This window comes from Geotrypetes seraphini, chromosome 2 (genome assembly GCF_902459505.1).
Source record: "Geotrypetes seraphini chromosome 2, aGeoSer1.1, whole genome shotgun sequence".
Taxonomy (NCBI): domain Eukaryota; kingdom Metazoa; phylum Chordata; class Amphibia; order Gymnophiona; family Dermophiidae; genus Geotrypetes; species Geotrypetes seraphini.
In genome coordinates this window covers 290,991,154-291,014,332 of record NC_047085.1, presented here as the reverse complement: position 1 = coordinate 291,014,332, position 23,179 = coordinate 290,991,154, and the positions used below count along the sequence as shown (strand labels likewise).

Here is a 23,179-nt window from a genome sequence, read left to right as displayed (position 1 = left end):
AAGCCCGTCTGCTTGAGCTATTTAAGAAGTCCCGGCGTCTGGATTATGAGGGTGCCAAGATTTTGATCTTCCAGGATTTCTCTATTAAGGTGGCTGAACAGTGCAGAACCTTCACACCTTATTGCTCGCAGCTGGTCGCAAGGGGAATCAGATTTGCCTTCTTATATCCAGCTAAGGTGCGTTTGACCCATGAGAATCGCACCTTTACTGTGTCCCAGGCGGAGGAACTCAAGCGCTTTATCGAGAGCCTTCCCGCCCAGTAGGCCTCACATGAAAACCTGACTGCTCTTTACCTTCTGGGCGATCTGGACCTGGATGAACCGTGTAGTTCCCCTTTTCATCTTTATGTCTCCATCTCGAGGGGAGAGGCCCCTCGTGGTCCCTGCTGATGTCTCAAGTATCATCATGTGAGACTCTTTGTGCGAGACCTTGTCCTTTGATCCTGATGTTTTGGATGGTGGGGACCTCTCGGGGAGTACCTGACACGAGGACCTTTCTGGCAGGGCTGCCTCCCCTCCCGGGAACTTCCAGGGGGCTGAGTTAGACTCTTTTTGGACTTATTTTTGTTCTGAGGGGGGGCTCTGTTGTTGTCCTCCCAGGTTTCCAGTTATATGTTTCCAGTTATATGCCCCTGCACATGTCTTTGTTTTCATGCAGGTTATGGACAATTCTGGTATTTGTTCTATGGTTATGGGGATAGATGGGGGGGGAGCTTTGGGGAGGGGAGTGTGGGCATCTGTGTTTGCTTGTAGTTGGGGTTGGTGCTATGGGAGTGTGGATGAGAGTGTGGTTGTGGGTTGGGGGGGTGTTACGGAAGGGGGAGTTAGATAAGGGAGATATCTGTGGGGGGTGGGGGGTTTGTCTGAAGGAACAGGAAGTTTTGTTGGGGGAGGGGTGGGAGGGTGGGCTGCATCCTGGGAGCCTGGCTCCGTCTATTTTCATGGGTAAGTGGGAGGAGCGAAGGCTCGGCTGGGAGGCCGTTGCTCCTGCCCCATATGGTCTTTGGTTATTTGTGTACACCCTTGCTGCCTCTTGGTCTCATGAGTGGAGTTAAAATTGCTAGTTTTAATGTTGATGGGCTACACTCCCCTGTAAAGCGCAGCAAGATGCTCCAATACTGCAGGAAATTGCAGGTGGATGGCTTGCTGCTTCAAGAGACGCACCTTAGCGCTTCTGAACATGCCAAGCTCCGGAGGGATTGGGTGGGCGACCTTGTTTATGCCTCTTTTAATAATAGACAACGTGGTGTGGCTGTACTCTTTCATAAGAAACATACTTGTACGCTGCATAAACTGATTTCAGATCCTGAGGGTAGATATGTAATTTGGGTTGGGGAATTCTTGGGGATAAAATATGCTTTTTGCTCCATCTATGCCCCCAATGTTTATTCCCATCGCTTCTTTTCTGTCTTAGTGGCTGCCCTCACCCCCTTTTCTGAGTATCAACTGGTGCTTGGTGGAGATTTCAATATTACTGCTGACCCTCTTATTGACTGCAAGCCTCCTAAGCCTCGTTTACATCAGGGGGAACATAAGGGTGTTAATTTTGTTAATTCTCAATTGGGACTCGTGGACCTGTGGCGTACGCTCCATCCCGATGAATCTGATTTTACCTATCACTCTCCCGTGCACAATGTGCATAGTCGATTGGACTACTTGTTGGCGGCCCCGTCCCTCCTGCCCGGAGTTAAGCAAGTGATGATTGAAGATGATGCTCTCTCTGACCATCACTTGATCTGGATGGAGCTACTTGATCCGCAGGTATCACGGAGGCCGTTGTCTGGCTGGAGAATGAATCCCACCTTATATGAAGATGCTGATTTCAAGATATTTTTGGAAGAACAATGAGATTCTTATCTCGCGGACAACCCCTCCTCTGATGTTTCTGAGGTGACATTTTGGGAAGCTAGTAAAGCTGTTCTCAGGGGTAAGATTATTGCTTACACGACACACAAGCGGAAGGTCCAGGACCAAACACTGCTGGAACTGGCTTGCAAATTGGGGCAGGTAAGGGGGGAATTGCATCATTCTGGGTCTGCGGAACTTAAGACTCGATATCTGGGGCTGAGACGCCAAATCAATGAGTTGCTGGCTCAAAGGGCCTTGCGGGACATCCAGATGTATAAATATCGTATGCATCGTTGGGGAAACAAAGCGGGGAAACTGCTGGCCTCCCTGGTCGCCCAGAGAGCCCACAAGCATCCTATCTCTAAAATCTGTACTCCAGATGGCTCGCAGGCGACCTCGTTGTCGGATATCCAACAGAGTTTTGTAACATTCTATCAGGCCCTGTATGATCGGGGGGACTGTGACACTGAGCAGCGAGATGCCTTTTTTAGAGACCTTTCTCTTCCTGCTTTGACGCAAGACCAGCGGGATCAGCTTAATTTACCGGTGCAGGCGGTGGAAATTCAGAAGGCTATTAGGGCGCTAAAATTGGCAAAAGCACCTGGCCCTGATGGCCTGGGTCCTGAATACTATAAACTGCTAGGGGATAGGATATTGGGCCCCTTCCGAGATCTTTGTCAGGCCCTCTGTGAGGGGAATTTGCCTCAGCATAGACTTACCCATGCGCATATCGTTGTACTTCCGAAACCCGGTAGACCACATGACCAGTTGGGATCCTACCGACCAATTTCCCTGTTAAATCAAGACATTAAACTGTTTGCTGCTATCCTGGCTACGAGGCTTGGTAGGGTTTTACCCTCTCTGGTCCACTCGGACCAGGTAGGTTTCGTTCTGGGCCATTTTTCCTCCGCAAATGTTTTACGCGCATTGTCGGTGTTGCAGAACCCTGCCCTGTTGAAGGGACATCCTGGCCAGGAAAATGCCCTCATTGCCAGTCTTGACGCCGAAAAGGCATTTGATAAGGTTCTATGGGATTACCTGTTTTGGGTCCTGCCACAGCTGGGCATTTTGGGGAGTTTCCTGGCTGGAATTCGTTCTCTTTACGCCCAGCCGACTGCTCAGATTTTGGTGAATAGTGCACTTTCCTCCACCTTTTCCCTAGCGCAGGGCACGCGACAGGGATGCCCGCTTTCGCCTATGCTATTTGTGTTGGCACTGGAACCTTTAGCTGCCAAGAACCGGCAGCATCAGCCCTTACGGGGTATCCATTTGGGGTCCCAGGAATTCAGAATCAATTTGTTCGTGGATGATATGCTCATTTCAGTACTGATAGAGCTTATTCGTAATTTTGGTGCGTTTTCTGGCTTGCGGATTAACTTTGATAAATCTGAGGCTCTGGCACTTCATCCACATTGTGCTCTCCAGGATGATCCCGCTTTTCTGTTACAATGGTCTCGGGGCTCGATTAAATACCTGGGGGTTTATTTGCATGCGGATCCTCAGGTGGTCTATCAGAAAAATGTGGTAGATAAATTGGATGCTATCCGAGGGTTATGTCGGAGGTGGATGGACTATCCGATTTCGTTTCTTGGGCGCATTGCTCTTATTAAGATGGTCCTCCTGCCGAAGTTGCTGTATCCTCTGCAAATGGCACCCTTATGGATAAAAAACGTGGAGGTGCAGATCTACAAAGGTATTGTTTCTTCTTTCATTTGGTGTTCACGGAGGGCGAGAATTGGATATTGTAAATTGATTAGGGAGCGAGCCCAAGGGGGCGTGAATCTGCCTGATCTTCGTCTTTACAACGTGGCGGCTCTGCTCCGATGGGTGCATGAGGTGTACTCGGGTACGTCCAAGTTTGCCCCACCCGGGTTCTGGAAAGAGCTGGCAGCTCCGGCATCGGTATTTAATGTTTTGTGGAGAGGAGCTGGGGCTTGTGTCTCTCTGCTTCGACCCTTGCGAAGTGCGTGGTGCTGGTGGCGTAGGGAAGTGGGGGGTTCGTTAGGCCCCTCTCCCTTTGTGGAGTTTGTAGCTAATCCTAACTTCCCCGCTGGTGCGCATGCCTTCTTTGTGAGGGCTAGCAAAACCGGGTGTCGGTTTGTGGGCCAAGTCACTGAATTGGGGTCGGGGTTGTTTCCTAGTTTTCAGACTTGCCAAACTTCGTGGACTTGGAATGCGGGATCCATATTGGCCTATTTGCAACTTCGAAGTTACTGTCTCTCACTTCGATTGAGGTCTGGGCAGGTGCCTGTTTTTTCCCCGTTGGATCGGGCTTTCCTTTCCCTCTCTCTAGAGTTTAACACATTATCGGACTGGTATAAATTGGGGAGGTCCTGGAGGCCTGCCGGGTTCTTGACGTCCCTGGCTGAGGCCTGGAGCTCTGAACTGGGTGAGGAGGTCACCGTTGATGACCTGACTCTGTGCTTTGAGGAGGGTGCTGGGGCTGCCCCTAATGTGCCTTTGCAAGAAATTCATCTTAAGTTATTGCATCGGGCTTACATTACCCGCAGTAAAGGGTGTGCCATGGGCCTGTGGCCGGATGCTTTTTGCCCACGCTGCCCGGCTTTCAGGGGTACGTTGGTGCATCACTTTTTGGAATGCTCTTTTGTGGGTTCTTTGTGGGTGCAGGTGCTTAGGGCGGTGGAGGAGGTTTTGGGGCAGTCTTTGGAATGGTCTTACAGGACTCTGCTGCTTGGTGTCACGGGACCCCTAGTTGAGGCTGGCATTGCCGAGCCCTCACGATGCTTTGTCCTGATCGCTCTGAGGCTTACCAAAAAGCTTATCTTGCAAACTTGGGTGAGTGAGGTGCGGCCTATGATCCAGCAATGGCAGGCTTCTATGTCCCAGATGGCCAATTGGGAGCGCCAGCGCAAGAGGGGTGCCACTAGATGGCAGACGGTGGCTTATCTGGACTGTTGGAGATCTTTCTGATGTGGGTCATTTCCTAGGATGCAGGGGGAGGGGTTGGGGAGGATGAGGGGGGCGGCATTGGGGAGGTGGGGTATGGGAGAGGGGCCTTCTGTACCTCTGTGTTTTTGTAAAAATTGGACTCTGCATGGGAGATCTTTGTGTTTGACCTGATTGTCTTTTTGCCTGATGGCCTTGTTCATTTGTACTGTTGTTTTTTCCTTTTTGTAGTGCTCCTGGCTTGATTGCTGTAAATTTCTCTTATGCTTTGTTCCTTTAATAAACATATATTCAAAAAAAAAGATTATTAGACTGGGTAATGATATTTTAATCATTTTAAAGCAATCTGTCAACAACATTTTCTTTCTTTCTAAGTCAAACATCAATACAATTATGGAAAAACAGACAAAAATAAGAAATACAGAACAGTAAAGTACATTTAAGTCATGGCACCTCTGGTGCTTGGCTGCGGATTCTCGATCTCTCCTTCATCAGGCGGACTCGGTGATGGGTGGAGTTGCTCTTTTCATAAACATAGTGAGCTTCATCTGAATTGTTTGCTTTTTTTTCTCTTCATAAATTTTGCAATAAGGACGAAATGTGTCATGTGCCATCCGTTCAATCTTCGCAAATCGTTCAATGTTTGAGTCCGTGTCTTCAAAATGGATGAGGAGTTTATTTAGTAGAGATAAAGCTTCTGACAATCCCTTTGTGGTGAACATTCGTTGTGGCGCCTCATCCTCTTAGTCTTTCTCTAATTCTCTTATTTTTTCTTCCGCCACTCTTTCTTCTAATTCTATCAGCTCTTCATTTGTAAGTCTAGCAACTCCTCAACATCTTCCATTTCACATGCCAATGAAAGGTCTTTTGACAGTTTCACTATTTCTTCACGAATCTCATCAAGTTCTTGTTCACTGTTAAATTCAGCAAAGGTATTCACATAGCGCTTAACACACATCTTCCACACACCATTCATACACTTTTCCGTCACTGAGTCCCAAGCAGTAGCAAGATTTTTTATACACTTAAGAATGTTACACTGTTTCCAATAGTCACGTAGTAATAGTTCAGGGTCGGCATCTATAGTAGCTATGGCTTGGGCGAAAGTGGTTCTGAGATAGTTTGCCTTCAAAGTAGCAATTGCCCCTTGGTCCATCGGTTGAATAAGTGGTGTAGTGTTCGGGGGCAAAAATAGAACTTTCACATTGGGATAGAGATCAGCTAAGTGATGTGGATGTCCAGGCGCATTATCAAGCAACAGTAAAATTTTGAAGGGGATTCCTTTCTCCAAACAGTACTCACGCACTTGAGGAATAAAACAATTACTGTACCAATCCTCAAATAAAGCCAGGTTCATCCAGGCATTACGGCAGACCCACCGTCGCTCGTTGAGCCAGCTCCTGCACAGAGCTTTGCAGCAGCTCCCCCTCCAAGCCCACCGACGATCGGGCTGGCTCCTGCATGGAGCTTTGCAGCGGCCCACTTCTCCCATCAGGGCGTGTGAGCTTGCTCCACCCCTCCCTTGCCGGGAGCATTCAAGTTCGGAGGAGGAAACGGCGCTTAGCCGTTCGGCGCGCCGGCTAAGGCGCGTGCCTTAGCGCGCACCTTTGCGAAGCGACTGAGCGGAGCTTACCCAAGCTTTCTTGCTCCACAGCTCCCCACCTCCTGTAGCCTGGCACATCCAAACAACGGGCGAAAGACACTACTCCGCCGCCACCTCCTCCCCCCAGCTACTTGGGGACTGCTAAGGAGAACTTCCACACACCTCTACTAGCTCTTCTCAACAACTTGCACCTGATTGAGAGATCTCTATTTCTGCCCCGCAGGCCCATGGACTGGAAAAAAATCTGATAAGTATTTGAATAACTACTCCAGCTAAACCTTTAGCATGACTTTAGCATGACTTTTCCACTTAAAATATCTGCATGATTACTCCAGTCAATTCCTACCCATTCCCTGCATGATTTAATCTACTAGCTCTTCTCTTAAGCCTTCAGTCTCTTGGACCACTCTATATAAGACGACTCTTTAACTAATTATTTGATTTGGGCCCTCATGGTCTATTGGATCTGCTACAAAAGCAGGTCAGTTGCTGCATTTTTTGCTATCCCTATCCCAGTACTCATAAGATCTCGCCCAGCTAACCCAGACCATCTTAGAGCTGATAATTCTTCTCTATACGACTGCTCTGAATGGGGTCCCTTCCAAATTTCAGTCGTACCCACCCTCACAAAAACCTAGCAGACCCTACTGTAAAAGACAGCGGACTCTGTAACCTCCGATGCTCCTTACCATCACACTCCTCACGGTTTTTACTTAAACATACGTTCAATTAGAAATAAGTCACAGCTGGTCAAAGACTGGCTGGAAGAAGCCAACCCCGATTTTGTTCTTCTAACTGAAACTTGGTTGGTCGCAGATAACGACATTATTATACGCGACTGCCTGCCTCCTGGATTTAAAATTTTATCTCTACCTAGAAGCAGAGGCAAAGGGGGAGGATTAGCCATCATCCTAAAAGAATCATTCATGTCCACAATCCTAGCCTCAAACTGCTCAGTGGACCTTGAAATCATGTCCTGTAAACTCTGGACAGATCAGTTAGAAGACACTCTAATAATTACCTTATTCTACATTCCTCCTAAGAAATGGCCCGCAGCCAAAGACATTTTCTACGAATTCCCCCTTACAAATTCTACACTAGGCCCACACAACCTACTGACAGGTGATCTAAACATTCACCTAGAGCAGACAGAGCAGGGTGATTCCAAAGATCTAATTTCCTTCATTTCTTCACTTGATTTCTTTGTGCCGCCCCCAGAAAAGACCCATCAAAAAGGCCACCAGCTAAATCTAGTGACTTTTTCCACCAAAGAACCAGCCAATCCCAAGATTTACTGGAACCAAGCCATATGGACCAACTCTCTATGGTCAGACCACCGTTTATGCAGTTTCCAATTCAGCTGGCAAGTAAGACGCTCCCCATCCAAACCCAAGAAGGCAAAAAGACCTAAAAAAATGGTAGCTAGCAGAGGTATAGTGAACCCAATAGAATTCTGGTCACACTATGACTTAACTTCTAGCCCAGACTCAGACTCCTTCTTGGCGGACTCTTGGACCAACCTGAGTACGCAGATATTAAACAAAATGGCCCCCACTAAACTAAGAAACAAGAATCTGGATGGCTGGTACGATACCGAGTTAGGAAATATGAAACAGGAGTTACAGAAACTCGAAAGACAATGATTAAAATCGGGGGACAGTGTGGGGAGACTAAAATTAAACAAATACAAAAAACTAATAATAAAGAAGCATTCTAACTTTTACGCCCAAAAAATTGGATCGCCGAACACCAACAGTAGAAATCTCTTTGAATTAGTCAACAATCTTTATGACATATAGGCCTTATCTTGTTCTACCCTTGATCCCCCACCATCTGCAGATGATCTGGCTGAATTTTTCAACAACAAAATCATCAATTTGAAATCCAAACTAGCGGGCTCATCAACCAACCATTTGAACTACCCAGTTGTTCAACACAAAGATGTCCCTAGGGTAGATATGGCCTGGAATAACTTCACTACACCATCCTGGCAACAATTTTCCAAATATTACGCGAAATATGCCATTTCCTACTGCGGATTAGACTGCTGCCCCCCAAACATTATGAAAGTCGCTCCAATCTCTTTCAAAGCCAAGTTATACAACTAGCTCTCCTCTCTCTTACTAACCGGTACTTTCCCTGAGGATCTAGGCCAGATTTTGATCACCCCAATCGTAAAAATCTACCAAATCTAGAGAATCTACCAAACTGACATCTAATTACAGACCAATTGCGAGCACTCCCTTATTCGTCAAGCTAATAGAAGGACTGGTCAACCAGGATCTAGTAATGTATCTGGACAAATTTAGCATACTGCATGACAATCATTCTGGTCTTCGTTCCGGACTGAAACTGTCATGGCATCACTACTAGACTTCCTCCACACCTTATTCAGTCAGGGTACCAGTGCTCTTATTCTGCAACTAGACCTAAGTAGTGCCTTCGATCTAGTTGACCATGCTATTCTGATTGACTGTCTGGAGTCAATTGGTCTTTCAGGCAAAGTATTAAAATGGTTTTGGGGGGTTTTGAGCAAACGGTCATATCAAGTCTACAGTGACAATAAAAAATCCTTTAGTTGGGTTAACTCTTGCGGAGTCCCACAGGGCTGTCCTCTTTCCCCCACATTGTTCAACATCTACCTTGCCTCATTGGGGAACTTACTACAAAGCTTAAAGGTTAAATTTTATATCTACGCTGACAATATCACCATTGTTATTCCCCTTACTACTCTGACCTCCGAGACAAAGATTCATCTATCATCCATTCTAAAGGAAATTGAACGATGGATGACTGAATTCAAATTGAAGCTCAACACCGACAAAACTAAATTTTTCCTGGCAAGTCCTAACGACAAAATCAAAGACTCTTCAATCTCCTTGAATGGTCAGGACTTCCCTATTGACCACTCCATTAAAATCCTGGGAGTCACCCTGGACCGCCACCTCACTCTAAATGCTCACACAGACTTACTAGTTAAAAAATGCTTTTCGGTACTATGGAAACTCAGAACCATCAGAAAATACTTTGATGCATCATCCTTCCGCTTACTGGTTCAATCTTCCATCCTGAGCTTGCTCGATTATTGCAACATTATTTACTTGGGTTCCTTAAAAAAACAAAAACAACAACATTCTAAGACTCAGAGTCATTCAAAATTCAGCAGTTCGACTGATCTTTAGGCTGAAAAAATGGGAACACATAAGCCCCTACTATCAAAGACTCCATTGGCTGCCCCTAGAGGCACGAATCTCTATTCTTTTATTATGTAAGATTGTATTGCTGACTTTGATTGTAACCTTTATGCGCCTCTTGCTGTAAACCGCTTCGAATTTCTATGGCTTTGGCGGTATATAAGAATAAAAATTATTATTATTATTATTATAAACTGGCAAAGTGTGCTTGTTCACATTCTTAAATGCACGTGGATTTTCAGAATGGTAAATTAATAAGGGCTTCAGCTTGGATCCATTGATATTCCCTCCAAGCAATAGAGTGAGTCTATCCTTGTGTGCTTTAAATCCTGGCATGCTTTTGGCTTCTTTGTGGATGTAAGTGCGTCCTGGCATTCGCTTCCAATATAACCCTGTTTCATCCACATTAAAATTTAGCTCTGCCAGGTAACCCTCCACCTTTATTATTTCTTCTAAACTATCAACAAACTTTTTAGCTCCTTCCTCATCCGCACTCACTGCTTCTCCCGAACATTATGCAACTGGAATCTATTTTTAAACCTCTTAAACCAACCAGTACTTGTCACAAATTCTTGACTGAAGTCTTCTTCAGCGCGTTCCTTTAAAGTCCCAAACAGACTTGTAGCCTTTGACTGTACTGTAAAGAGGCTTAAGGGCATCTGCTTTTAAATCTGATCTTCCATCCAAATGTTTAACAATTTCTCCATTTCATGAATGGGCCCAGTATGTTGCTTCGTTATCACTGTTGATCGCAAAGGTGAAGAACCTTTCACAGCTTCACAAATTCTCTTTTTGTTCTTTATAATAGTAGACACAGTAGAGCGTGATAACTTTAGATCACATGTGATCGCATTCACTTTCTTTCCTCCTTCATACTGTTTTATTATCGTCATTTTGATGTCTAGATCTATGGCCTTTCTTTCCTTTTTGGAAGGCTAAGGAGTGGACAGAGACAATTTCCTCTTCGTTGTCATTTTTGCTGCATGAAATCGACAAAACAACTCACGTGGGGCAACACCCCTGCGTATGTTATCACGCTGTGTAGCGAGACTTCGGAGAATGGAAGTCGCGTCGTAAGGTCGAACAGTCATAACTTGGATAGGTTGTAAGTTGACGACATAAAATATTATTTCCCTATGATTTCCACATATAACAGACATGTCTGGACATCATAATCATCCCTCCCAAATAAAATATCAATAAATCAAATCAAGACAAAATTAATCGAGAACATGCTGCCTGCTTGTCCAAGGATAACAGAAAATACGTTGACATTCCCAACCTGAAAACAGGCTGAAACATGCCTGAAGGCCGCAAACAAAAATTCAGTTCAAAAAATCAAATATTTTGGAACTAAAAGGAATAAAAAGTAATAAAATTAAGAATTATGACAAACTATAAAAGAAAATAAAAACAGGAAGGCACAAAAAAACAAAAGTTTGACACATTTAGAGAAACTCTTAAACAGCTTCTCAGCTCCACGGAAATCTGAGAACTGATGGTCACACAAGCCAACATTAGGTGGGAAGGCACCTGCGTATGTGCATGCTTGGTACGGGCGGTCTTAAAAGTTTTAAAGTGACAATACATTTTTTAACTGTCCGTGCCAGATGACGTCACTCACATATGAGAATATGCTGCTTGCTTGTCCTCGGATAATATATTGTTTTATGGTGGTCCTAGAAATAGTTTTTAAATAAAAGTATATTATACAAAGCTACTTTTCAAGATTTTCTTAAGTAGTGTGAACTCAGACTATATCAAAAGACAATTCATGGCTTCTCCTGCTCATTTTGATTCGTATGTGGCATATGTCTGTGACTGAAAAGGAACAGTGTGTCAGGAAAATGAAAGCATGTACAATCATCAAAAATTAAATTAGCTAATACAGATTTGTAAGTCCTCCTGAGCTTGGGTGCACTTACTATACCTATATGTAAGCTTGCCTTGGGCTAGAATTTGTAAAGAGCAGTCAAATTTAAAATCCAAATCAGTATAGCACTAAAAATTCTTTAGACAGTCTATACTATAACATTTAGCAAACAGATAGCATGAAAGCATTGGCACAAAATATTTGATGTTGCACAAGATGACTTTCTGATGAGATCCACACAGGAAAGAGCTGAGAGATATCTCTGGCAATATGGATGTAAAATAATTACCTGTACAGCATCACATTATATGGTAAGAAAGCAGGCAGCAACAGCTTAATAATACGAATAGGAAGCCAAAGCATGAGAAGGACAATTGATCCAAAGACAATCTGCAAAGATAAAATAAAATGATGCTACAATTTTAAATGGGTAATGCTTTCTTCTATGTTATATATTAAAATATCAACGAAACAAAGCTTGCAAGGTTCAAATAATTATCACATTTTATATTTAATGTGAAACTTTTGAAAATGATTTCTTGTTTTACCTGAAAAGCAAGTCCTATAAAATGAAGGATCTGATGAGCTAAATTTAGGACCAAAAGGCAAGACAGCAAATTAAGTACTATGACACCAAAGAGATTGCTTACAAATATTTTTCCACACATGCAGCCTAATTCAGCAAAGTGTGGACTGTACAGTAACTATGCAATAACAGTATTATAATCCATAAGTGCCAGCTCTGGGGTGCTTGAGCACCTCCAAAAGGGAATAAATTTCTTCATAGTGTCAGTAGCTTCTGTTATTTTGGGTGGGTCTTCCCAAACTACTATTGCCACCAAACACTTTATCCTACATCTTGCCTCTTCTCCTTTTGCCCATGGATCTGGCATTTGCTGCCACTTTCTCCTGCCCACGGCCCAGCAATTACCCCTTCCAGTGCATCTCAGCTCCTTGGTGGCAGCAGCAATGTGCATCCACTACTTGTGCCTCTGCCATATCCTGCCCTCGCTGATATCACTTCTGTTTTCTTTCTAGCAGGATGTGGTAAAGGGAAGCCTGCAGGATTGCTGCAAGCAGTGGATGCGGGTCGCTGCACCCTCCTGCAAGGGTGATGAGGTATACTGAGGGAGGTTTAGAGAGAGAGGGAAGTTGCTGGACCATGGGCCACCGAGAGGGGCAAATGCTAGATCCAGATGTGGAAGAGAGGGGAGAAGGATGGCCACTGCTGACTTGTTTTGGGTGGGCCTAAACCAATAATGCATAGTTATGCTGTTGTACTTTGTCCTGGAAGGGGTTAAATTGTTTTGAGTTTAGCACTGGCAAATCATTTTACTTAAAAAATTTCTAACCTGCTTAAACTTAAGCGGTTTACAAAATACAGTCATCATAAAACATACAAATAGACAAAAACAAACATGAATAATTCTCATAATATCATCACAGTTCATTCAGTTAAAAGCCTCCATAAAAAAAGTTGTTTTCAGATCTTTCTTAAATTTATGAATGGCGGAAAGTAACCTCTAACAGCAGATTGCAACTGTTGATTTTTTTACATTTATAAGTAGGTCTAAAATATTGCCCTATTTAAAACTAAACCCCGTATTTTCTACAAAACATAGACCCTTCCTCCCCCAGTAACTATGAATGATACTTCTGAGGGGTTTGGCTTATGCTTTTAAAATTGTATCTTATATACCCAAAAACAGAGGTGTTTGGTTTTTTTGTTTGTTTGTTTGTTTGCTTTAGCACCCCTTTAACTGATCAATTAAACTTCCACACTCCTTTCTTAAATCAAGGTCCCCTAGTGACTGACAGCGTTATGTGTCGCTGTTAGCTGCTAACAGTGCTAACTGTTAACATGTCACTAAAATTATAGTAGTACATAGTAATATGGAGAAAGCAACAAGGCAAGCAATCCACCAAAGAATCCAACATGGAACAAAATAATCGGCAATCTGGAAATATCAGATATAAATCTGCAACGTCAGAGAGAAGGCTTCCAGTTCAGGCACAGGATGCCCTTAGGAGCCACTGCCCTTGGCTTTGTGCACTGAATTAGTTAGGAAGAGGGAGCTGGCTTGAAGATAACGCCGCATCAATCGCACCGTGGACCGGCAGTTGAAGAACACTGTTCTGGCCCTGTGCTGGCCCTGTGGACCTGCAGGAAATTTCTGTGAACCAGCACTGGTCCATGGACCGGTGATTGAAGAACACTGCCCTAGAACTTGTAATTCTATTAAAGAAAAAAAAGAGTCACAAGTCCTTTTGCTACAATGTAATATCTAAAACAATGAGCAAATCACACTGAAAAAATGTACAGTCAAACCTCGGTTTACGAGCAAAGACGAGCAAAACACTCAGCAAACTTTTGACTCGTAAACCGAGCATTGACTCGATTTGCGAGCCCCGACCCGACCGCAGGAACCAACAGTATTGCTCCCCACGAGGCCACCGGTGCTTCTATTGCCTCTCCCCCCCCCCCCCAACCCGACTGGCCCTGTCCTTACCCCTGCACCGCCGGTGATAAAAGTGCCTGCCGCCAGCCGGTCTGCTGCTGAGCCTTGAGCATCTGCGCATGCTCAGACCTTCTGGATCTCACCCTCTCCGAGATTCTCATGAGAATCTCAGAGAGGGTGAGATCAGAAGGCCTGAGCATGCGCAGATGCTCAAGGCTCAGCAGCAGACCGGCGGCAGGCACTTTTATCACCGGCGGTGCAGGGGTAAGGACAGGGCCAGTCGGGGAGGGGAGGGGAAGAGGCGATAGAAGCGCCGGTGGCCTCGGGTGGAGCATGGGAGTCGGGGTCCGTCTGGCAGGAGTGAGCCAGCACTTCAGAGTCCCAGCAGAGGGGGTAGTGGCATCCGGGGGGGGGGGGGGGGTGCAGCGTCCGGGAGCAGCAGAGCCAACAGTGTCCAGTCGGGCTCTGTGGCGGCGGTGGCGGCATTTGCTTAGCCAGCACCACTCGCAGTGAGAGGCAGCGAACAGCAGCAGAGGAGGAGAACTGGAGGAGCCGTGTGGATGGGTCTGTGGCAGAGGCAGCGGTGGAGGCGTCCCTAATGGTAACTAAGATTTTGGGGATGTGGAACAAATTGTTCAAGTTTACACTAATTCTTATAGGAAAAGTTGCTTTGATATGAGTGTTTTGGTTTAAGAGCATGCTTCTGGAACGAATTATGCTCGTAAACCAAGGTACCACTGTAGTTTGAAAAACATGACATATCAAGTGTCTATAAATTAGATTGTTAGTGAGAAGGCCTATATCTTGATGCACATTTTCTAGAGCTGTACATTTAATGTGTTAATTTTTAACACATTAACCTCCTCTTTTACGAGCGCATAGTGCGGATGTTAGCGTTGGCAGCGATAGTAAACTAGGAAAATCACTTCTTTTCAAAATCACAGGTCTCTGGAATGACCTTACTATCCCACTGCGGAACCTGAGCTCCCTCCATTTATTCCACAAGCAACTAAAAACCTGGCTCTTCTCTAACATGTAATTTATTTTCCCTTACTTTTCCACTCGATTTATAAACTTATGTAAACCTTTTCCTACCCTTTCTCATTTTTAAGTTCTTGTAAACCGTGCCGAGCTCTACTTCCGTGGAGATGATGCGGTATATAAACTTAAGGTTTAGTTTAGTTTAGTAACTGCGCCGATGCTCATACAATTCCTATGAACGTTTTAGCAGTTACTGCTGCTATCAGCGCTAAAACCCGCGCTACGCATTTGTAAAAGAGGGGGTAATTACATTAATGCAATTAACAGCATCATTGTCTCTCCCCCACTCACCAGAGCCAGCATTAGGGGAGGGCAAGCAGGACAGCTGCCCTGGGCCCCACAGCTCCAGGGGGGCCCCACGGTCAGGGCTGGCCCTAGAATGAGGCCAATTGAGATGGTGGTCTCAGATGGCAATCCCTGCTGGTCAGCTCTCTGTCCCTTCTCCAGCATCTACTCCTTTACCCTTTGCATGAATCTACCTTAAATTTGTTGTAAAAGTTGTTGGGCAGAGGCACTGACTCACAGTGCTGCCCTGCCGCCAGCTTCCGGTACCTTCTCTCTGCTGCAGCCTACCCCAGTGGAAACATGGAGTTGTCAGATAGGGTGGGCTGCAATAGATAGAAGACACCAGGGCCAGCGGCAGGGCAACACTGAGTCGTTGCCGCTGCCCAGCAACTTTTACAACAATTTTAAGGTAGATGCGCATGCTGGGGGGGATGAAAGTAGTTGTTGCCAGGGAAGGGACGTGGCAGAGAGCACTGCCAACCGCAAGATGCCACCTAGAAATAATGTCCCTCCTGAGACATGTTGGATTCAGGGGAGGGGTAGAAGACAGAAAGGGAGAGTTTTTGGGCTTGGGGGAGGGAGTGTGAAAAGAGAGAGATGTTAGACTTAAGTGAGGGATGAAGGGAGAGATGTGAGATTCAGAGATGAGGTAAGGGAAGGAGGGAGGGAGAGAAGTCAAGATTTGAAAGGGAAAGGTGGACTGGGGGGGAGGGTAAAGGGATTAGAAGGAGGACAGGGGGAGGTGGCAGAGTGGAGTAGAACAGGGACAGGGACAGATGGACTTGGAGGAAGATGAAGCAGGAGAGGAAGAAATGGACCTGGAGGGCAGAGGGGATGGAAGAGGGTCAGGGAGAGAAAGACAGAAGGTGGAGGGACAAAATATGGAAAGATTCAAGGGAGGGGGCAGAAAGAAGAGGAAGAGATGGCCGACTCAGGGAGAGGAGAGGAGAGATGGACAACAAAAGGCAGAGGAGAGGTAGACAGGGCTGGAAGGGGGGAGTGAGGAGAGATGTCAGACTTAGGGGGAGGGAACAGAAAGGCAGGAAGGAAAGATGTTGGACCTGTGTGGTTCCTTGTAGGAATCATTGAGCGGTTTGCTCTTGGGACCGTTGTAAACCAGAGGTATGGGTGTAGATTAGAGGTACCTTTGCAGAGTTTAATAGGTAGGAAGAATTTAGATTTAAATTTAATTTTAAATTTTAAATGTTTGAGGACTATAAAATGCGAATAGTCCCCCAGTAAAATTCCCTAAAATATCTAAATACTTTAATATTTTAAGACTCTAAGTTTTTAACTTTAACTATAAATAGCTTTACGATCAAAGATAAATTTAAACTTAAGTGATTAACAACTTATCTTAATTAAATTAATTCCCCATTACTTTATGACGGGACCTACTAAGTGAAATTGTGTGTGTATCTTTCAATTAGGGTTTCCAGGGCAGTCCGTTTTGAACTGCCATGGTTTGTTTAATGAGGTTAAAAGCGGGACATGAGCTTTTTCTAAAAATATTAAGAATATTATAATGTTAGAATGTAATAAGTGCTTTATGACTTTGAGGTCACTTAATGATTGTATTCTATGCTTACAGTGATTAACTTCGTGAAGAAGCCCGATGTAATACATTTTTTGGGGGCGAAACGGAGATCTTCTGTCAAGCTTAGTACTACTTCATTTCAACTATAAATATAAATATATAGCACTTGACAAAACTGTGACAAAAAAATTGAGATAAAAACGATCAATGATAGTCTGCATTGAGGTTTTTCCTCATGATTTGCTCTGAGGTCTGACTGCAGACACTTGAGATTGGTTATCTCTGTGGATTGAATATTATCTGATTCCACTCTTAAACAAGGTATTTTCTATTTTTGGTATTTTTGTACTTTATATACATTATTTGAAAGGTGTTTTGGATATTATGGCCAACGGGTCTTGGCGGACTGTCTTTGGATTCACTTCCCAAACGACTAATGAGTTATTGCAAGATACAGCTGCTTTTGGTGGTCATTTGATAACTAATGGCCAGTCCGAGTTTGATACACAACACAATTTTATTGCAATACTATCTAATTTGAAATATATCACTAGGCTTGAGCTTAATGGTGCTGCTTTGATTGATTATTGCAAGCATGAGCGGATCCCGAGGGGTCTTAGGATGACTACAGCTCCCCAAATCTTTAAAACTGATGAAACATTCATCGATATATAGAATAAGATCTTGAACAGATGCTCTCTATATCTTATGTTACTGATTATCGAGCGGAGTAAAAAGGAACTTTTACATCAAAAATGTCTGTTAGAAGAACTGGTACATAGTAAAAAAAACACAAATTAAAGCAGATGTCTTCGATTTGAAAATGGCAGAAGTACATGAGACGGTGAACAAATACCGTGAGTCCATCCGAAGGCAAAAACAGAAGAAAGCAACCAGGGATGCTAACGATTGTTAATAAAAAGGTTTACAGATGGATGTTTATATCTGAACAGAAACCCCGTGACATTTCCACCGATACTGGTGCCTCTGGTCTTTCCAGTTCTTCCCGTAGTGATGAATCTGGGAAACATTTTTTAGATTCAGGACTTCCAAATCAACAAAGGGGCAAAAGTCATGGGCGCCCCAGAAGAAGAGGCCAGGGTCGTCGGAACTCCCGCAACAACAATTACTGAATGAAGTTGAATTGCCTCAGTGCTCTACAATTATTAATATTTCAAATCGGACACTAAATCAGGTTGAACTTACTGTACTCTCTAAAGGACTGTCTTTTGTTTCAACTACCCCTATGATCATTTCCAATTTCAGGTGGATATTGAGAGATTTGTGAGAACGCTATCATTAAAGAAATTTTTTAATAATTATGAATCTCAAAACGATAGATCTATTGTCAAAAGAAAATCGGCCTGGGTCCCGCCTGGCAAACTTGACCCCCTTATCTCTACATTTAAACAACTGGTGTTACAGGATGCTGCGAAACTTAGATATAAGAAAGTTGTGACTTTTAATTTGTCTAAATAAGAGCGTCAAGCCCTTTTGGACTTGCAGCAGGATCCTTCTATTATCATCAGTAGAGCTGACAAGGGTGGCGCTACTGTTATCTGGAACGATAAAGATTATAAATCTGAACTTGCTTTACAATTATCTGACACCACCACTTATTGTCTCTTGGATCATGATCCCACAATTCAAATAAAATCACAGATTTTGTCCTTGTCCCAGGTTGGTTTTGATGAAGGATTTTTGACAAAGAATAAATTTCAGTTTTTAAATAGAGAACACTATACTACTCCATGGATTTATTTGTTACCTAAAATCCATAAGAAATTGAACAATCCTCCGGGTCGTCCCATCATCTCTTCAAGAAACTCAATTCTGGAACCACTTTCTATTTATGTTGATTTTTACCTCAAACCTCTAGTGGAAACTAGTGCATCATACATTAAAGATACTAGCCAGTTTCTTATTTGGCTCCAGACAATAGAGAATTTAGATTGATCTTGCATTATGGTGACTCTAGATATTGTCTCGTTATACACCTCACTCCCACAAGCTAAATGTTTAGAAGTGGTTGCCCAAGCATTAAATTCTCAGATGGGCCCTCATCAATGTCCTATTGAATTTATTCTATCATTATTGCAGTTGGCTCTGACTAAGAACTTTTTTACCGATGGGTCCAATCTGTACCTCCAAAAGAAAGGTGTCGCGATGGGTGCTACTTGTGCTCCATCTGTAGCATGCCTATATATGAAAGACTTTGAGGATAGCAAGGAAATGAATGAGGAGGAGGATAGTAAATAAAGAAGTACAGATGAAAGATATAAAGGAATAGGAGGCTGGGGAAGGCATGAGATAGGAAATGGGAAAGCTAGAGCATAAGAATAGGAAATAGAAAGTTGGTAAGCAGCTTAAAAGTAAAAAGAAGAACAAGGGTGAAATCTGAGTGGATGGAGAGGCAGAAAAGTAAAAAAAAAAAAAAGGGTAGGAGCAGCTAAAAAGAAAAGATCAGTATATCAAAGACAGGAGTGATGAGGGAATGAAAGAAATAGGGGGACCTTGATTTATGAAAAGACATATGGACAGCAACCACTGGAAAGGGACTTATCAGAAGACACAGGAAAGCAGAAGAGATGAATGGGACCAACATGATGGAAAAATAAAATCCAGAAAAGATTACATACCACGGATAAAATAAATCTCCTGAGATGCCTATAAATGGGCAGATGAATCATTTCTTGCACTGGATTAAAATCAGGATCATTCAAATTTCTCAGAAACCACAGGACACCAGGCCTCAGAACCTATAATAATACAAGTTGAAAAACAGACAACTTCAGTGGCAGCACAATAAATTAGAAGTTTGCATGCATTTTCTTCACACCAACTACAACGAAATAAACAAGTTTCTTTTTTGTGAATTGCACATATTCAGTTAATTGTTTATTAGTCACTGCTATCAGGGCTTCTGCTTTTTTTTTTTTTTTTTAAATAATGGGACAGATGTTCTGCGCGACTTAAACGCCATGTGAATCAGGGCCTTAGTTCTGAAAGAGGTGTATCCACTATAAGTGAGATTAAGAGTTTGTTATGCTAATTTCTTCCTAACAATAGAACTGAAGGTGGCTGCATTCTTATGAAGGGCATATGAAAAACTGTTCATCAGCTTCTTCCTTTCCTGCAAGTGAAGAATGGATGGACTGTATTACAGGCTGGAGTAATGAGATAGCTTTAAATATGGCAGCAAAAGTAGTAAACACATTGTGCCAAATGAGGCAACTTATCACTTTTGGATTATTTTCAGTAGTTGAATATTGAACATGTTCTTTTTAAGATAAAATGTCAGATATTGTGACTTTTCATATTGCAGAACCCATTTTATCCTGGAGGGGAGAGGAAAGGAAGGCAAGGCAATAAATAAATAAAAAAAAGTGTTCCTAGGTGTGAATAGAGCTCTTCCTTACCAATCTGAGATCTCTGGGAGTAAACTGCCATTGATGAAATTGATGTAATATGCTATTTTCAGAAGTTGTTACAGGTAAATAATCTTCTTTCTAGTAGAAAGGTATACGAGTCTTAAACCAGCATATTCTCCTTTACTTGTGAGTTTGTAGAAAGTATCATCCACTATTTTCTCTCAGCTCCACCTCCTGCAACTCTGGGCTGTGCCCCATCTGCTAAGTTCTGCTAAGTTCGTATCAAAGCTGTTGACAATTCCTATGAGGAGAGATGAGGAGGTGGGAAATAAAGTACTCCCTGACCAGTCAATTCTGTTCTGATATGCAACAAGTCAAAGGCCATAAATCAATGCCAATATAATTATAACTGAGAACAAGGTGGAAATGAACAAGACACCTACCTGAGTGCAATCAGCACTAACATTTATTTAGCTCACAAGCCTCTCACTTTTGTCATTGGAACAGAGATCAATCAGTACTGCCAACAGACACCAACATCTGGAAATATATACATGTCTGACACGGTGGGCCTTCAAGAGTCATATGCCTTTTTATTAGAAAGAAGATTATCAAAGTAAGAACCTAATCTTCCCTTCTAGCACAAAAGGGTTCCGAGTCTTGAACCAGTGGGACGAACCAAAGCAATCTGAGTCTAGGACGGGGCAGATGAGCTTGCTGTGGGCATCGAGAACCCAACAGTAGAGTCCTTTCATGCTGCCACCTCCACTCTATAGAAGTTCAAGAAAGTATGAAGGGTGGACCATGTAGCTGCCCTACATATTTCCTCGGGCGACAATGACCAAAACTCTGCTCATGAAGAAGCAACACCCCTCATAGAGTGTGTTCTCAATGCAATCGCTGCACAAATCCACCTGGAACTAGAAGCCTTAGAGGCTGTCATTTTCAGGTGGCTGGGGCTCGTAGGCACTAAAAGATCTGAGAAGCAAAAATCATTCATCACCTCTAGCTAATGGAGAAGAAATCTCCTAACATCCAGCAACACCAAAACTTTTGACTTCTTTTTTTTTGTTATGCAAACCCATGGGAAAGAACATAAGCAGTCAGACTTCCTGATTTACATGGACATCTGAGACAACTTTGGCAGAAGGAAGATATCATGCAAATGGAAACTCTTGCCTATTTAAACCTGATGAAAGGCTCACTGCACGACAGAACTTGTAGCTCTGCAACCCTTCTTGCAGGAACAATAGCTACTAAAAAAACCATCTTAATGGTAAAATCCATCAGAGACACATTTTGCAAGAGCTCATACAGAGCCTTACTCGGGGCCTACAAAACCAAGTTAAGAACGGCTATTGCAGAGGATGCAGCCACAAAACGCCTTTCAAAAATCTGGCGACAACTGGATATTTTTCTAATCAAGTCCTAAAATACAAAAGTCTTGCCACTAGTATTCTGATGGAGCAAATGGGCAAACCTCTTTCATGACTATCCTAGAGAAACGCTAGGACCACCGGCTCCACATTCTCCTAGCACACCCGCACTGAAACATCTCTTTAAGTCTTAGAGTAGGTCACAAGAGTCACTGATTTCATAGGTCTGAGGAGGGTAGAAATAACCACCTCTGAAAGGCTCTTCTGCACTAAGACTACACCCTAAAAAGCCATGCCGGAAGGCTAAAGCATCCCAGATCCTTCAGGGCAACCAGACCCTGTGAGAGCAAAGTCAGATGCAGTGGTAGTTTGAGACACTTATCCTTCTAAAGGTGAACCAGATCCGTGTACCACAACCGATATGGATGGAGCAACTAGGATTATCAATGCTGGATGGTTTGCTCTTATGTGAATGACCCAGCCTACTATGGCCACAGGGGGAAAATGTATAACAGCCCTATCTCTGGGTACTGTTGTCTAGAGCATTCATACTCAAATCTTCAGCTCAAGAATCAAGCTTTTTTTGCAGACTGCCGATGTCATCAAATCAAATATTGGATGCCCCCATCATCGCACAAGGTTGTCAAAAGCCCTCTGAGACCATTCCCCTGGATCTAGGGTCTGCCAGCTGATAAAGCTGACATGTACATTGTCCACTCCCAATATGTGTGCTGCTGTTTCAATGGAGCAGTCTTCGTGCCTTCCTGTTTGTTGACTCTGGGAAGAGGAAAAGATGGGCAAATGGAGGGTGCAGAGAAATGGAACAGTGCAAACCACAAAGGGGGGAGCTAGGGCAATGCAGAATATGAGGTGGGGACAGATGAGGCAACAAAGTGCATAAGGTGGGACAAGGATTAGATGGTTGGGGGTTGGGGAGAGAGCTGGGGCAATGAGGGATGGTTTTGTTTTTGTGGTATTGGCGATAGGGAGAGGAGAGACAGAGTCAAGCTAGATGATTAGGAGGTGGGACAGAGAACCAGGGCAATGCTGGATCATGCAGGGAGAGACAGAGATGTGATGCTGGATGGTGAGGAGTTAAAGAACAATGCTGGATGATGCAAGGGAAGAGAAAAAGGGATGATGCAGGGGAAGAGAGAGACAGATGTTGGAAATGGGAATAGAAGAAAGAAAGAAGAAAGATGGTGGACAGGAACAGAGGGTAGGAGAAAGGAAGAGGGGAAGTCACATAAATGGCAGAGAATGGAGGAGATGCTGCCCATGGATGGAGGGAAAAGGAAGACCTGGAAAATAGCTAGATTTAAGAATGAGGCAGAAAAATGGAAGCTGGATGTGAAAGATGGATATTGGGCACAGAATGAAGAAGAAAGGAGGAGAGAAAAGAAATAGTAAGTGGACAGGAGGGCCGTTGTGGTACTGTTCGAGAAAACCTTCACTGCTTTGTCTTCCAGGGAGTTCTCCAACCTCTCTATGGCCAGACAAATGGCTCGCAGCTCCAAGCAGTTGATTGGTCATGTCTTCTGTGTGGGTGACCATCAGCCCTGAACTGGGTGACCCTTGCATGACCCCCCTTCCCCAGCCATTAAGGCTGGCATCTGTTGTCAGGATCACTTCAGAGAATATGTGGAGTGGCAAACCTTTTTCCAGTGACTCCAGCTGGAGCCACCA

The 23,179-nt window shown here is 43.8% G+C and overlaps 1 protein-coding gene across 3 annotated transcripts in view; it reads right to left on the bottom strand.

Moving 5' to 3' along the window:
• Positions 1-23,179, bottom strand: part of MARCHF6 (membrane associated ring-CH-type finger 6) — a 590,605-nt gene that overhangs the window by 184,149 nt on the left and 383,277 nt on the right. For all 3 annotated transcript variants that reach the window (XM_033929823.1, XM_033929822.1, XM_033929821.1), the window contains 2 exons: positions 19,386-19,505; positions 11,714-11,814 (listed from right to left, as the gene is read on the bottom strand). In XM_033929823.1, coding sequence (XP_033785714.1) covers positions 11,714-11,814; positions 19,386-19,505 — 221 coding nt within the window. The remainder of the gene's footprint in view (positions 1-11,713; positions 11,815-19,385; positions 19,506-23,179) is intronic.